At 47.7% G+C, this 17,500-nt stretch overlaps 1 protein-coding gene across 1 annotated transcript in view; it reads right to left on the reverse strand.

Moving 5' to 3' along the window:
• LOC134446465 (apical junction component 1 homolog) overlaps positions 1–15,931 on the reverse strand; it is a 38,098-nt gene extending 22,167 nt beyond the window's left edge. Inside the window, exons 1-11 of the mRNA XM_063195833.1 lie at positions 15,263–15,931; positions 15,062–15,187; positions 10,780–10,799; positions 9,554–10,259; positions 9,055–9,210; positions 4,468–4,745; positions 3,805–4,143; positions 3,465–3,765; positions 3,127–3,389; positions 845–1,004; positions 226–369 (exon numbers count right to left, since the gene is read on the reverse strand). Coding sequence (XP_063051903.1) covers positions 226–369; positions 845–1,004; positions 3,127–3,389; positions 3,465–3,765; positions 3,805–4,143; positions 4,468–4,745; positions 9,055–9,210; positions 9,554–10,259; positions 10,780–10,799; positions 15,062–15,187; positions 15,263–15,931 — 3,162 coding nt within the window. The remainder of the gene's footprint in view (positions 1–225; positions 370–844; positions 1,005–3,126; positions 3,390–3,464; positions 3,766–3,804; positions 4,144–4,467; positions 4,746–9,054; positions 9,211–9,553; positions 10,260–10,779; positions 10,800–15,061; positions 15,188–15,262) is intronic.
• Positions 15,932–17,500: the final 1,569 nt, after the last annotated feature.

The following is a 17,500-nucleotide window of genomic DNA, read 5'->3' on the forward strand; positions in this document are numbered from 1 at the left end:
GGGTGTTTGGTGAAAAAAGGTTGAGAACCACTGATTTAAGTGATATATCGTGTATTGGAAGCCATGAAATGAACCACAATTAATTACAAAGCCTCTAAAAAGTAATTAATTTGATCCATTCTGATTGTTAATCATATACCGCCCCTTCCCTTCCTTGAATCAGCAAAACCAATTCATTACAAAGTCTCTAAAAAGTAATTGATTCGATTAATTTGAACAGCGTACCTTGAAGCCATCCAGTTCCCGTAGTGACAGGTATGTGGGGGACATGAGCAGGCTGTCCAGTCCCACCTTCACGAAGTTCTCTGCGGCGCCGGAGTTGGGGAAGCCGAGGAACAGGACACCACGACCACGCGACAGGAAACCCACCTTGGACACGCACGCGAAGAGAGAGAGAGAGAGAGAGAGAGGAGAGAGAGAGAGAGAGAGAGAGAGAGGATCAGGAAATAGAGAGAGGGAGAGGGGGAAATAGAGAGAGAGAGAGAGTGAGAGGGCGAGAGAGAGAGAAAGAGAGAGAGAGAGAGAGAGGATCAGGAAATAGAGAGAGAGGAGAGGAGAGAGAGAGAGGGGGGGGGAGACGATCAGGAAATAGAGAAAGAGAGATAGAGAGAAAGAGAGAGGGCGAGAGAGAGAACAAATTAGAGAAGGCCTATAGTGTTTGAAATGGATAATATAAGTGTGTGTGTGTGTGCGCCTGTGTGTGTGTGTGTGTGTGTGTGTGTGTGTGTGTGTGTGTGTGTGTGTGTGTGTGTGTGTGTGTGTGTGTGTGTGTGTGTGTGTGTGTGTGTGTGTGTGTGTGTGCGCGCGTGCGTGTGTGCGCTAGTGTGTCCGCTAGTGTGTCCACCTTGGCCACGCGTGAGAAGGCCTTGTGGATGGCGGCGGTCTCTCTGCAGTGCTTCAGGATGTGGCGGCAGGCGCTGCTGACTCGACCGTACACACACTGCTCCTTATGGACGTCCCAGTCGTCACGACGACAGCCGCGCGAGCAGTAGAACGTGTAGCAGCTGGGGCAGAAAGGCAGAGAGAGAAAAAGTCAGAGTCAGCTTTATTGGGAATTTATTCACAAGTATGGACATACATCCTCTGGGTATCTCGGCAGCCGTGGCCGAGTGGTTAGAGAGTTGGTCTTTCAATGTAGGGGGTGCAGGTTCGAATCCCACCTGACCTCTCCCTATATCTCCATTCATGGCTGAAGTGCCGTTGAGCAAGGCACCTAACCCCACATCGCTCCATGAACTTCAACCAATACCCTGAAAATAATAACTGTAAGTTGCTTTGAATTAATGAAAGCGTCTGCTATGTGCAATGATATAATCCTCTGCACAGGAAACTCCTTGTCAGAAAGGCAGTGATTGTATGCGAAAACTTCCTGCATTAGGGAGTCGGAAAAATATGCACAATTCTCGCAAACACAGACCCAAGCTCAGGCCCTGCTGTATTTTAGAAGCAAAATGCAAATGAATATATATATGTATATATGTATATATATGAATATATGTATACTGTATATAGGGTACCTGTGAGAGGATTTGAAGTAGAGACATGCGTTGAAGAGCGTCTCCCTGGCCTAATAATATACTATATTATATTATACTGTATACTGTATATATGGTACCTGTGACCTATTTTATACTATATTATACATTTTCAAATTTTTCAAATTTTTTGAAACTGAATTCTAACAAAACTGAAGTCCTACTTATAGGCACCAAATCCACCTTATCCAAAGCAAATAGTTTCTCCTTCTCAATTGATAGCTCTCCTGTCTCCCCCTCCCCTCAAGTTAAGAGTTTGGGTGTCATGCTTGATGGCTCTCTATCCTTCCTTTCCCACATTAACAACATCACACGGTCTGCTTATTTCCACCTACGCAACATTAACCGTCTCCGCCCCTCTCTCACCTCCCATTCTACCTCCATCCTTGTACACAGTCTTGTCACCTCTCGTATTGATTACTGTAATTCTCTCCTCTTTGGTCTCCCTCAAAAATCTCTCCACAAGCTCCAACTGGTCCAGAACTCAGCCGCCCGCATCATAACTAAAACCCCTTTCTGTCACCATATTACCCCTGCACTCCAACATCTCCACTGGCTCCCTATCAAATTTAGAATTCACTTTAAAATACTTCTCCACACCTTCAAGGCTATCCACAATCTTGCCCCTCCTTATTTATCTGATCTTATTCACATTGCTATTCCCTCCCGCCCCCTCCGTTCCTCTTCCTCCATTCTCCTCTCTGTCCCTTCTGCCCATCTCAGCACCATGGGGAACAGAGCTTTCAGTTGCTCTGCTCCTCAGCTGTGGAATGCGCTTCCCCCTGACATCCGCAATATTGAGTCTTTACCCCTGTTCCAATCCAGACTTAAAACTCATATATTTCAGTTAGCCTATTCTTTGTGATTCTTTAACTCTATTTTGTTTTATTTTATTTTTTATATATTTTCTATATATTTATTTTTGTTTACAATCTGTTTATCTGTTTTATTTTGCCTCTCTCTGTACAGTGTCCTTGAGTTTTTTGAAAGGCGCTTCTAAATAAAATGCCTTATTATTATTATTATTATTATTATTATTATTATTATTATTATTATTATATAATACTGTATATAGGGTACCTGTGAGAGGACTTGAAGTAGAGACATGCGTTGAAGAGCGTCTCCTATACTATATTATATTATACTATATTATCTGTTGGCCTAATAACACACTATATTATATTATATTATACTGTATATATATATCCTATATTATATTATATCATACTGTATATATGGTACCTGTGAGAGGTGTATATACAGTAGGTTACCTGAGGCAGGATTTGAAGTAGAGGCATGCGTTGAAGAGCGTCTCCTTGGCCTAATAATATACTATATTATATTATACTGTATACTGTATATATGGTACCTGTGGCATGATTTGAAGTAGAGGCATGCGTTGAAGAGCGTCTCCTTGGCCTAATAATATACTATATTATATTATACTGTATACTGTATATATGGTACCTGTGGCAGGATTTGAGTAGAGGCATGCGTTGAAGAGTGTCTCCTTGGCCTAATAATACACTATATTATATTATACTGCATATAGGGTACCTGTGAGAGGTATACTGTATATACAGTATGGTACCTGTGACAAGATTTGAAGTAGAGGCATGCGTTGAAGAGCGTCTCTGTGCGTCCACAGCGGGCGTTGGAGCAGGTCATGGAGTTCGCATTGTCGTCGTCCGGGCTGTGATTGGTGGACAGCTCGTCGGGGCTGCTGTGATTGGCCGAGAGCTCGTCCTGGCCGAACTGCACGCCGTCGCCATAGCAGCCGCTGTCGGGGTCGCGCGGCGTGTCGGGACTCGTCTTGGCCGAGGAGCACTCCCGTAGCGTGTCCCGTAGCAACGGCTCGTCCAGCACGAAGGGCGAGGTGGGGGAGGAGGGCGTGGTCTTGGTGGCGGTGGTGGTGGCGGTGGTGGTGACGATGACGTCATCGACAGCGGTACTGGTGAGGTCAACGTCGCTGATCAGCTGTTTGAGCTGGTCGAGGAGGTCGGTGCTGCCCCGCCTGCTGCTGGGGGTGGGAGTGTGTGTGTGTGGGGTGGAGGGTGTGTGTGTGTGTGGGGTGGAGGGTGTGTGTGGTGTAGTCGGGGGCTTGTAATCGATAACTAAGTCGGCCAGCAGCTCGTCCAGCTGCTCCAGACTCTGCTGCAGGGAGAAGCGGTTGCTCCTCTTGTCCTTCGCCACGTCGGCCACACTGATTGGCTGAGGGAGCTGAGGGGGGCTGACGACGGGGCGCGGAGGGGGAGGAGGGGCAGGCGACCGCGACCGCACGATGTTGCCGTTACCGTGACTTCCGCTACTGGTCCCCCAGCTCACAGAGTTCCGCGTTCCGAGCTGCTCCGTGTTCCGCTTGCGTTGGTTGGCTGCTCGCAGGTCGTTATCGGTGATGGTGATCTCGGGCGTGACGTACCAATGCCCACGGCTTATGCTGCCACGAACGCCGCCGCCGAGGCCGAAGCTGCTGTCGGCATGACAACGGTCCAGGGAGTTCTCGGAGACGGAGAGCGCTGCGTAGCGGCGAGGGGAGCTGGACAGGTTGACGATGATTGGCTGTTGCCGGATGTCGGGGGGTGGGGGCGGGGCCGTGTGCCTCGGAGCGCTGAAGATACACACACACACACACACACACACACACACACACACACACACACACACACACACACAGGATAACCTGAGCAGTGCATCCTGGCTGAGCAGCCTGGTGCATTCTCATAGGACACACACACATACACTCAGACACACACACACACACACACACACACACACACACACACACACACACACACACACACACACACATGCACACATACGCACACAAGAATCACACACACAAATATGCACACAAGCACACACACAAGCACACACACAAGCACACACACAACCACACACACAACCACACACAACCACACACACACACACCTACCTGAACAGGTTGTCATAGCTCCTCCCTCTCTGGAATGCGGCGGGGTCTCGGAACATGGGCGGCGGCTCTCGTTCGGCGGCCTGTGGCGTGAGGATGTTGTCCCAGGACTTGGAGTAGTTGCCAAGGCGACTGGGCTCACTGAAGTCGTTGGGGTACCAGGGGGTCAGCGCGGGGTCGCCATGGTGACGCATCCTCGGAGGGGTCAGGGCTTGCGATGAGCCGTAGTGACTGGAGAAGCCGGAGATGCTGGAACGCTGCCAGTCCGACTCCGAGAACACCTGCGGAGGTTTCACACCGCACTACACATCATTACATCATTACACCTGCGGAGGTTTCATACTGCACTACACATCATTACATCATTACACCTGCGGAGGTTACATACCGCACTACACATCATTACATCATTACACCTGCGGAGGTTTCATACTGCACTACACATCATTACACCTGCGGAGGTTTCATACCGACCGCACTACACATCATTACATCATTACACCTGCGGAGGTTACATACCGCACTACACATCATTACACCTGCGGAGGTTTCATACCGACTGCACTACACATCATTACATCATTACACCTGCGGAGGTTACATACCGCACTACACATCATTACATCTGCGGAGGTTTCATACTGCACTACACATCATTACACCTGCGGAGGTTTCATACTGCACTACACATCATTACACCTGCGGAGGTTTCATACTGCACTACACATCATTACACCTGCGGAGGATTCATACCGCACTACACATCATTACATCATTACACCTGCGGAGGCTTCATACTGCACTACACATCATTACACCTGCGGAGGTTTCATATTGCACTACACATCATTACACCTGCGGAGGTTTCACACCGCACTACACATCATTACATCATTACACCTGCGGAGGTTTCATACCGACCGCACTACACATCATTACATCATTACACCTGCGGAGGTTTCATACTGCACTACACATCATTACATCATTACACCTGCGGAGGTTTCATACCGACCGCACTACACATCATTACATCATTACATCTGCGGAGGTTTCATACTGCACTACACATCATTACACCTGCGGAGGTTTCATACCACACTACACATCATTACACCTGCGGAGGTTACATACCGCACTACACATCATTACATCATTACACCTGCGGAGGTTTCATACTGCACTACACATCATTACATCATTACACCTGCGGAGGTTTCATACTGCACTACACATCATTACATCATTACACCTGCGGAGGTTTCATACTGCACTACACATCATTACATCATTACACCTGCGGAGGTTTCATACTGCACTACACATCATTACACCTGCGGAGGTTCCATACCGCACTACACATCATTACATCATTACACCTGCGGAGGTTTCATACTGCACTGCACATCATTACATCATTACACCTGCGGAGGTTTCATACCGACCGCACTACACATCATTACACCTGCGGAGGTTTCATACTGCACTACACATCATTACACCATTACACCTGCGGAGGTTGCACACCGCACTATACATCATTACACCTGCGGAGGTTTCATACTGCACTACACATCATTACATCATTACACCTGCGGAGGTTTCATACTGCACTACACATCATTACACCTGCGGAGGTTTCATACTGCACTACACATCATTACATCATTACACCTGCGGAGGTTATATACCGCACTACACATCATTACACCTGCGGAGGTTTCATACTGCACTACACATCATTACATCATTACACCTGCGGAGGTTTCATACTGCACTACACATCATTACATCATTACACCTGCGGAGGTTTCATACTGCACTACACATCATTACATCATTACACCTGCGGAGGTTTCATACCCCACTACACATCATTACACCTGCGGAGGTTTCATACTGCACTACACATCATTACACCTGCAGAGGTTTCATACTGCACTACACATCATTACACCTGCGGAGGATTCATACTGCACTACACATCATTACACCTGCGGAGGATTCATACTGCACTACACATCATTACACCTGCGGAGGATTCATACCGCACTACACATCATTACATCATTACACCTACAGAGGTTTCATACTGCACTACACATCATTACACCTGCAGAGGTTTCATACTGCACCATACATCATTACAAGATTACACCTGCGGAGGATTCATACCGCACTACACATCATTACACCTGCGGAGGTTTCATACCCCACTACACATCATTACATCATTACACCTGCGGAGGTTTCATACCGCACTATACATTATTACAAGATTACACCTGCAGAGGTTTCATACTGCACTATACATTATTACATCATTACACCTGCGGAGGTTTCATACTGCACTACACATCATTACATCATTACACCTGCGGAGGTTTCATACTGCACTACACATCATTACACCTGCGGAGGTTTCATACTGCACTATACATCATTACATCATTACACCTGCGGAGGTTTCATACTGCACTACACATCATTACACCTGCGGAGGTTTCATACTGCACTACACATCATTACACCTGCGGAGGTTTCATACTGCACTACACATCATTACACCTGCGGAGGTTTCATACCCCACTACACATCATTACACCTGCGGAGGTTTCATACTGCACTACACATCATTACACCTGCGGAGGTTTCATACTGCACTAGACATCATTACACCTGCGGAGGTTTCATACTGCACTACACATCATTACACCTGCGGAGGTTTCATACTGCACTACACATCATTACATCATTACACCTGCGGAGGTTTCATACCCCACTACACATCATTACACCTGCGGAGGTTTCATACTGCACTACACAACATTACACCTGCGGAGGTTCCATACTGCACTACACATCATTACACATTATTACACCTGCGGAGGTTTCATACAGCACTACACATCATTACACCATTACACCTGCGGAGGTTTCATACTGCACTACACATCATTACACCATTACACCTGCGGAGGTTCCATACCGCACTACAAATCATTACACCTGCGGAGGTTTCATACTGCACTACACAACATTACATCATTACACCTGCGGAGGTTTCATACTGCACTACACATCATTACACCTGCGGAGGTTTCATACTGCACTACACATCATTACATCATTACACCTGCGGAGGCTTCATACTGCACTACACATCATTACATTATTACACCTGCGGAGGTTTCATACTGCACTACACATCATTACATCATTACACCTGCGGAGGTTTCATACTGCACTACACATCATTACATCATTACACCTGCGGAGGTTTCATACTGCACTACACATCATTACACCTGCGGAGGTTTCATACTGCACTACACATCATTACACCTGCGGAGGTTTCATACTGCACTACACATCATTACACCTGCGGAGGTTTCATACTGCACTACACATCATTACACCATTACACCTGCGGAGGTTTCATACTGCACTACACATCATTACATCATTACACCTGCGGAGGTTTCATACTGCACTACACATCATTACACCTGCGGAGGCTTCATACTGCACTACACATCATTACATCATTACACCTGCGGAGGCTTCATACTGCACTACACATCATTACACCTGCGGAGGCTTCATACTGCACTACACATCATTACACCTTATTACACCTGCGGAGGCTTCATACTGCACTACACATCATTACACCTTATTACACCTGCGGAGGCTTCATACTGCACTACACATCATTACACCTTATTACACCTGTGGAGGTTTCATACCGCACTACACATCATTACAAGATTACAAGTTTATTTATTTAATAAAGGGACAGCATATATTGCCAGCATTTAAACAAAAATGCTAAATATACAAGATTGTAGCCAAGAGGCTAATTTCCGTCTTTTGTCCCTTGACAGGTTTGATGTTCCTTAAAAATAACAAAGTTAGAACAAAACTAGTCAAAAATACACACACATTTTAAAATATATGATACAAAATACAATTACAAAATACAATACCCAACCCATATATTATACTATCATCTTTTATCCTTGTCACTTTATGTGTTTTGGTATTGTCTAAACGTTCAGTGTGGAATGCTTGTGCTTTGTACGTTACTGTGTGTGTGTCCTAAATATTCTAAATGTCCTAAATCACTTGACTGCAAATGAAATCTACTGTTGGGTACTAACAAAAGTGATGTGATCTAATCTACTCTAAGAACCTGGCATGTGACAGGCATGTAATGTAAATGCACCTGTGTCATGTGTAAAATGGATGCACCTGTGACACGCGTGTAAAGTGTGTACCTGTGACATACGAGGGTGACGTGTGTGTGTGTGTGTGTGTGTGTGGGTGTACCTGTAAACTGCGTGGGTGACGTGTGTGTGTGTGTGTGTGTGTGTGTGTGTGTGTGTGTGTGTGTGTGTGTGTGTGTGTGTGTGTGTGTGTGTGTGTGTGTGTGTGTGTGTGTGTGTGTGTGTGTGTGTGTACCTGTGAACTGCGTGGGTGGTAGTAAGGTGCCATGGGGGCGCCACACTCCGCTACAGAGTGGCACGTGTGTGTGTGTGTGTGTGTTTGTGTGTGTGTGTGTGTGTGTGTGTGTGTGTGTGTGTGTACCTGTGAACTGCGTGGGTGGTAGTAGGGCCCCAAGGGGGCGCCACACTCCGCTACAGAGTGGCACGAGGGCCGCGTGTAGAACACCTTGGAGCCGTCGGCCGCGTACACCCCCCTGGAGTCGGCCATGTACGGGTCCCGATAATACCCACGCGGGGGCTGGGGGGCGGGGNGGGGGGGGGGGGGGGGGTAAAGTAGGGGACAAGTTAAGAAGTACGGTAAGTTACATTAATACTAGAGAACACTACTTGATGAGCAACGAAATAGGGCAAGTAAGTAAGATACACATAGCTTGTGTCATGTGTGACATGCGGGGTTGACACGTGCATGCGTGTGTGTGTGCGTGTGCGTGCGTGTGTGTGTGTGCATGTGTGCATGCGTGCGTGCGTGTGTGTGTGTGTGTGTGTGTGCGCACTGCGCGTGCGTGTGTGTGTGTGTGTGTGCGTGTGTGCGTGCGTGCATGCGTGCGTGCGTGCGTGCGTGCGTGTGTGTGTGTGTGTACCTGTGCAGGGTGTACGTAGTAGGGTCCCGGCTCGCTGAGCGAGTACGGCCGGCTGTAGTAACCGTCGGCAACAGCGGGGTCGCGGCGTACCCTCAGGTCACCGTAGCACGGACGCACAGGCAGCGTGTGCACCCAGCGCGCTCGGGGGTCGCGGGGGTCACGGGGAAGGTCGTAATGGCCGCCGTTGAGGGATGGAATGTGGCTGCTGCTGCTGGCCAGGCTGTACTGGTCGTCATAGCAATATGGGCGGGCCTGGGGGTGGGGGTGGGGGTGGGGGTGGGGGTAGCGGCACGCGGCGGGGTCCTCCGTGTAGAAGAACTTGGTGGGGATGTTGGGGGCGGAGAGGGTGCGGTACTCCCTCCCCAGGGGCTCCAGAGGGGAGGGGGACGGGGAGCGTAGCGGGGGGGCCTCCGCGTAGGGGTGCACGTAGGGCCCGGGAGGAGGGGGCATGCAGCCGGGGGGGTATAACGGGTACGGGTTTTGGGCAGCGTAGGAGGAGGAGGAGGGGGGGTGGCGGTAGTCCACGGTGTAGCACTCGCTGGGGGTGGGGGTGCGGGAGCCGGAGCGCAGGGGGGGCACGGAGAGGCTGGAGATGCCCGAGGTGGAGTAGCGCTGCCAGGCCAGGTCGCGGGGGGGCGGGGGCCTACGGGCCTGCTGGATCACCGCGGCGTCCGGCTTGATGTCCACGCGGCAACGCACATGAGGACTCGTGGTCAACGCAGACGTCTGCTGCTGCTGCTGCTGCAGAGGAGAATAGAGTAGAGTGGAGTAGCACATGAGGACTCGTGGTCAACGCAGACGCCTGCTGCTGCTGCTGCTGCTGCTGAATAGGAGAGTAGAGTAGAGTAGAGTATTAGAGGAGAGGAGAATAGAGTAGAGTAGAGTAGAGTATTAGAGGAGAGGAGAATAGAGTAGAGTAGAGTAGAGTATTAGAGTAGAGGAGAATAGAGTAGAGTAGAGTATTAGAGGAGAGGAGAATAGAGGAGAATAGAGTAGAGTATAGTACAATAGAGTAGAGAGTATAATAGAGTAGAGTAGAGTATTAGAGTAGAGTAGAGTAGAGTAGAGTAGAGTACAATAGAGTAGAGAGTATAATAGAGTAGAGTAGAGTATTAGAGTAGAGTAGAGTAGAGTACAGTAGAGTACAGTAGAGTAGAGTATTAGAGTAGAGTAGAGTAGAGTAGAGTAGAGTAGAGTAGAGTGGCACATGAGGACTGGTGGTCAACACTGACGCCTGCTGCTGCTGCTGCTGCTGTAGAGGAGATTCTATTCTATACTCTATTATAGAGAAGAGAAGAGTAGAGGAGAATAGAGTAGAGTATTAGAGAAGAGAAGAGTAGAGGAGAATAGAGTAGAGTATTAGAGAAGAGAAGAGTAGAGGAGAATAGAGTAGAGTATTAGAGAAGAGAAGAGTAGAGGAGAATAGAGTAGAGTATAATAGAGTAGAGTATTAGAGAAGAGAAGAGTAGAGGAGAATAGAGTAGAGTATTAGAGAAGAGAAGAGTAGAGGAGAATAGAGTAGAGTATTAGAGAAGAGAAGAGTAGAGGAGAATAGAGTAGAGTATTAGAGAAGAGAAGAGTAGAGGAGAATAGAGTAGAGTATTATAGAGTATTAGAGAAGGGGAGAGTAGTGGAAAGGAGAGTAGAGTGGAGTAGCACATAAGGAGGTCAACGCAGATGCCTGCTGTAGAGTAGAGTAGGGTAGACTAGAGTAGAATAGTAGACTAGAGGAGAATAGAGAAGAGTAGAGTAGAGTAGAGTAGAGTATTACATTAGAGTAGAGTAAAGTAATAGAGTAGAGGAGAATAGGGTAGAGTAGAGTAGAGTAGAGTAGAGTAGAGTAGAGTAGAATAGTAGACTAGAGGAGAATAGAGAAGAGTAGAGTGCAGTAGAGTAGAGTAGAGTGGATTGGAGTAGAGTAGAGTAGAGTAGAGTATTAGAGTAGAGTAGAGTTAATTATTAGAGTAGAAGAGAATAGAGTAAAATAGAGTAGTAGAGTACAGGGCCTCGTTTCCGAAAGGGCCTTAAGTACTACTTAACGCTACGTGCTACTTAAGTTCACACGTAACACCATCGTAGAGCTCACGGAGCGTTTCCCAAAGCCAACTTAGCAAAGAACCATTGCAGGTTGACACGTAACTCTAAGAGAAATCCACGAGTGTTCTGGAGTCGTCTTAACGCGCTAAGATTGATCGTAACGGCATGGCACAGTGGAGACACCCACAGGATATGAAGGGAAAAGAGGAAACTTGTACATAAGATTGGTGTTTTAAGACGCGAGTGGCATGGCACAGTGGAGACACCCACAGGAAAAGAGGAAACTTGCGCTTCAAGTTGATGTTTTAAGACGGGAGTGTAAATATCATGGCACCACAGTTGACACTGTAACGAAAATAAGAAGGTAACATTAATTATGTAAGTGTATAAAATAAAAGCAATGTGTTTGGAAAATATTTTACAGGCAGTAAAATAGTTCAGCTGTGTTTGATAAATCAGGGCATTATTAAACTGTGATCAATCATAATTTGTGTGGGTGCTTCGTGGACAAGAACAAGGCATCCACACGCAAAATAAATAGGGGGCTTCGGCGACCAGAAACAAGAGTGGTGATGTCGGAAGGGAAGGCCACTACCGAAACATAAAAAAAAAGAAAAACGGTCAGCGAGTCGTTGCGCCCTCTTTCATTTTCAAGTACCCTAAGGGAAGGCGACGCAGAAAAGACACGATAGTTGTAGGCTAAGGGTAAACTATGACATAAAAAAGGCAGCGATGGGGATTCGTGTAGATTTTTTGTTTTAATAACAGCAGACTGCCGTGCAAAATGTCCCCCACAGTTGTTAAATCCTTGAGTGCAAGGTACTTTGCACGCCGCTCCCCAAATGCGCATCCCAATTTGGAACTCCTAGGCCTATTTGTCTTCTTAAATATTAAGCACGGTAGCCAACTGCACGCGCTTTGTCTGGTTTAACGGCGTATCTCATGGTTTTGCATGCTTTCATTGTGTGTGTGTGCATTTTATTTCGTTTGCCAACAATATCTCCTGTCGATAGTTGTAAACTGCTACAAATGTAGTCCCACCCTTATAGAAAACAACTTTTGATACTGACACACGCCTTACATTTTGTAAATGGTTTAGAAGCATGACGGCGCAGTTCACTCTGAGGACACTTCAGCACCACATATGTAGACAGCGATCCTTAAGAGCGACGCTACGAATGATCTTAGAGGCTGTGCACGCGTGTTCATGTACGAGTGTCTTTGGGAAACAGTCGTAGGAAATCTAAGAACATTCGTAGGATCACTGGTTAACGACACACGTAAGGCTAAGAACCATCGTTATCGGGAAACGAGGCCCAGGAGAGTAGAGTAGACTACAGTAGTAGAGTAGAGGAGAATAGAGTAGAGTAGAGAACAATAGCCTGCTGCTGCGGCGTATCCACCTTAGAGGAGAATAGATTAGATTAATGTAGTGTAGAGTAGTAGAGTAGAGTACAGTAAAGTACAGTACTAGAGTAGTGTAGAGTAGAGTGGAGGAGTAGAGTATTAGAGTAGAGTAGTAGAGTAGTTTAGAGTAGTAGAGTACTACTCTAGAGTAGAGTAGAATAAAACTGTGTAGAACTGAGTAGAGTAGTAGAGTAGAGTAGAATAGAATAAAGTTGAGTAGTGTAGTGTAGAGTAGAGTAGTAGAGTAGAGTAAAACAGAGAGGGTAGAGTAGTAGAGTAATAGAGTAGAGTAGAGTAGAATAGAGTAGTGTAGAGTTGAATAGGATAGAGAGAGTAGAGTAGAGTAGAGTAGAGTAGTATAGAATAGAATAGTGTAGAGTAGAGTTGAGTAGAGTAGAGTGAGTAGAGTAGAGTAGAGTAGAGTAGAATAGAATAGTGTAGAGTAGAGTAGAGTAGAGTAGAGTAGAATAGTGTAGAGTAGAGTAGAGTAGAGTAGAGTGAGTAGAGTAGAGTAGAGTAGAGTAGAATAGAATAGAATAGAGTAGAGTAGAGTAGAGTGAGTAGAGTAGAGTAGAGTAGAGTAGAATAGTGTAGAGTAGAGTAGAGTAGAGTAGAGTAGAGTAGAATAGTGTAGAGTAGAGTAGAGTAGAGTAGAGTAGAGTAGAGTAGAGTAGAGTAGAGTACAGCCAGAGGACACATACATAGGAGCAGCATAGTGAGTAGCAGTCTGAGTAGAATACTGAGCAGCATACTGAGTAGAATCAGTACCAGTTCCAGACTCCAGGTGATTCGCAGTAACATAGTGCATATTTTCATACCTTAGGCTCCTGTCGGACAAGAAAGAAAAATGTCTGCACTTAAATCCTTTAGCTCATTTAATTGCCAAGTTTTCAGCCGACATACCTTCCTCAGGGCTCAGCAAACTTGGCTATTAAATTTAAGCGTGCAGACATTTTTCTTTTCTGTTTGATTTCTGTTTTCAGCTTATGTTTGGCACCTTATAATCGTGAGTGCAGTGTAATCCGTTGAAATACTTTGAGCTCTTCAGATCAGTCTGACGTACAGACTGGATTATTATTACTGCAGTAAATTCCACATGTCTGTTAAGAGAGTTATGAAAACCGGGTACCCACAAGTCGGTTGGTGATGTGATTCACATAGATTACGTAAAATAGTTTTAGACAGCAACTTTCTGTTCACTGGAGACTAACACAGAACCATTACATCACAAGCAAAGGTTAAGTAGAAACGAATTACATTTACCTTTATCACATGTTCTACAGCCATCTCCTGGAACTAATTACCTACTTCCTGGAACTATTGTCCATGGCGATTTACATGACTTGACTTGACTTGACTTGACTTGACTTGACTTGTAAAAGGCTCCATGAGCTGCCATTGCTGTAGCCAGGTGATTGGCATATTTCACGTCCTACTTTGGGCTCCTCAAAGCAGTCTGTGGACTAGAGAGTGGAGGGGTTGTGGCAGCAGGTAAAGTCAGTACTAGTGCTACTCATTGTAAGTGTGGTGTAATCGGTTTAAATTAAATTTCAAATTTTTCCGCACACCTCAGCTAGCAGGTGCGTCCGACATGGGCCACATTTCACTCAGCAACAACGTAAAGAAACTCCCGCACACTGACCAATTTGCTGTTCTTTCTGTAATAACGACGTTTCTGTACTAGACCTTCATCAGGCAATGCCTGATGAAGGTCTAGTACCGAAACATTGTTATTAAAGAAAGAACAGCGAAATGGTCAGTGTGCGTTTCTTTAAGCAATTGGTTTAAATACCTTGGGCTCCTCAAAGCAGTCTGTGACGTAGAGAGTGGAGGGGGCGTGGCAGCAAGTTAGCATAATCAGTACTAGAGCTATTCATTGTGACTGTGGTGTAATCGGTTGGCAGCATGTTAGTATAATCAGTACTAGTGCTATTGTGAGTGTGGTGAGTCATTGTGTGTGTGGTGTAATCGGTTTAAAAAGAGTGTAGAGGGGGCGTGGCAGCAAGTTAGTATAATCAGTACTAATGATATTCATCATAAGTGTGGTGTAATGTGTTTAAATACCTTGGGCTCCTCAAAGCAGTCTGTGACGTAGAGCGTAGACGGCGCGTGCGGCTGCAGTTTAATGGGATGCACCTCATTCACCAGCGCGCGGCTCTGATAGGTCGAGGAGGAGGAGGAGGGGTCCCTCTGGGCGGCGCCGTACGAGCCTAGCCCTGACCCATGACCCCGTTGAGAGTCGAACGACCCCGACGCCGCGCTGGCCTCCGACCTCCGCTGGGCGTCCAATGAGGGCGGCCGCTGATGGGCATCCCTGGATCGCCGTGCCGACGGGGGCGAGACGGCGATGGGCACGGGGGTCAGCGTGGCTCTGATGCGCGGCGTGCTCTTGGAGCGAGACGACGACGACGATGCCTTCCCCGATCTCCCATCAGCCCTTGGGGCCTCAGAGGACGACGACAACCCCGTGTTGCTGGTCTCCGTGGAAACCGGCAGCTTGGTGTTGAAGAGGTCGGGGGAGGAGAAGCGCAGGTGGCCCGGCCGGCCCATAGTGTTCCAGAACCCCTCCTTAGCAACTTCCCTAGCAACGTCCCTGTCCTTTCCCCCCGTCGGGTGAGCCAGAGTGTTCCAGAACCCATCCTTGGCCCTCGATGGCAGGTGCTCGGAGGGTGGGGGGTCGGGAAAGGAGCAGTCCAATGTCGTGGGGGGGTCAGGGAAAGGGCATTCTAAGGCCGTGGGGGGGTCTGGGAAAGGGCATTCGGAGGAGGGGGGGTCGGGGAAGGTTCCGCAGAGCGCCGTCTTGGGGTCGTCGAGGGAATCTATAAAGTCGAAGCTGCGGCAGTGGCGCTTGTTGATGACCTCATCGATCTCGCGGCAGTGGCGCTTGTTGATGACGTCATCGATCTCGGGGTGCTGCTCTAGTGCGCCCGTCATCTGGGGGTCGCCCTGCCTGGGTACACACACACACACACACACACACACACACACACACACACACACACACACACACACACACACACACACACACACGTACACGCACGCACGCAAGCACACACACACACACACACACACACACACACACACACACACACACACACACACACACACACACACATACACACACACACATGTCCGTTACTGCTCTAGAGTGCCTGTCACTTGGGGGTCGCCCTGCCTGGAGAGAAGACAAGACACACTCACCATTTCCCAATGTCAAGTGTTCTTGCCTTGGTAGTGTGTGAAACAACCAGTGATTGGATACTCTAAAGTGAACTCTGTTGCACTTTCACGCACTACCGACACTAGAATAGAAAATAGAATAGAAATAGAATAGAAAGCCTTTATTGTCAATATACGTACAAAGTATACAGAGATTTGAGCTTCCCTACAAGGTGCACAGTCCTTTATAGAAGAACACTTGACATTGGGAAAGTGTGTGTGTGTGTGTGCGTGTGTGTGTTTGTGTGTGTGTAGTGTGTGTGTGTGTGAGTGTGTGTGTGTGTGAGTGTGCGCGTGTGTGTGTGTCATCCTACCATCCTACCTGGGGGGTTCAGTGAGTGGCATGTGCTGCCCTCCGCAGGGGCTGAGGGCGATATCGAGGTGCAGTGCAGATGCCAGTCCGAGGGTGGGGGCGATATCGAGGTGCAGTGCAGATGCCAGTCCGCAGGGGCTGAGGGCGATATCGAGGTGCAGTGCAGATGCCAGTCCGAGGGTGGGGGAGGGGGAGGGGAGCAGTGCGGATGCCAGTATGTCCGGAGGGTCCGTGCGGGTCATCTTACATCGACACCTCTACGGCGCCCCCCCAAGGCAGGGAGGCATGGACGCTACCTGGAGAAGAAGAGAGGAGAGGGACACTTTAGAAAAGGGCCGTACACACACGTCGCTGCTAGTTACTCGCTCACCGAAAGAACTCAATAGAATGTCAATGTGTTCCAGCGAGACTAGCAGGCGAATAGGCGAGTACTGTACAAGCGATGCGATGTGGGCGGATCCCGAGTTGAAAATATTTTATCTTCGAGCGAGGCGAGTAAGCGAGCAACCAATTGGAAAGCAGAGCTCGGTACTTCTCGACTGCTCATTGACAGTTAGAGCCGCGGGAACTTTCAGTGAACGTTCCATGAAAGAGAGGCGAGTAGGCGAGCAGGCGAGCAAGCTAAAAGCTAGTAATGTGTGTGTACGCCGCTTAAGCCTTTTAAGCGCTTGGTGAAGAAAACACATCACATTACAGACGGCACACAAGGGGCGGTCCTAGAGGCAGGCCAACCGGGCAATTGCCCACGGTGGCACCCGAGAGGGGGGGCACCATCGCGACCCCCCGACATCACAAAAATCACTGTAAGCATGTTAAATTAGTTATTAACATACTAAAAATAGTTTCAAAACGTGTTATTTTTCTACACTATTACCACGCTGTTGTAATAATATCATTACTTTTAGTGGTTTCGTCAGCTATTAGAATCGTTTTTCCGAAGAGAAACAGGGACGGCGCGTCAGAGGGCATAT

The sequence above is a fragment of the Engraulis encrasicolus genome, chromosome 3, assembly GCF_034702125.1.
Source record: "Engraulis encrasicolus isolate BLACKSEA-1 chromosome 3, IST_EnEncr_1.0, whole genome shotgun sequence".
NCBI classification, from domain to species: domain Eukaryota; kingdom Metazoa; phylum Chordata; class Actinopteri; order Clupeiformes; family Engraulidae; genus Engraulis; species Engraulis encrasicolus.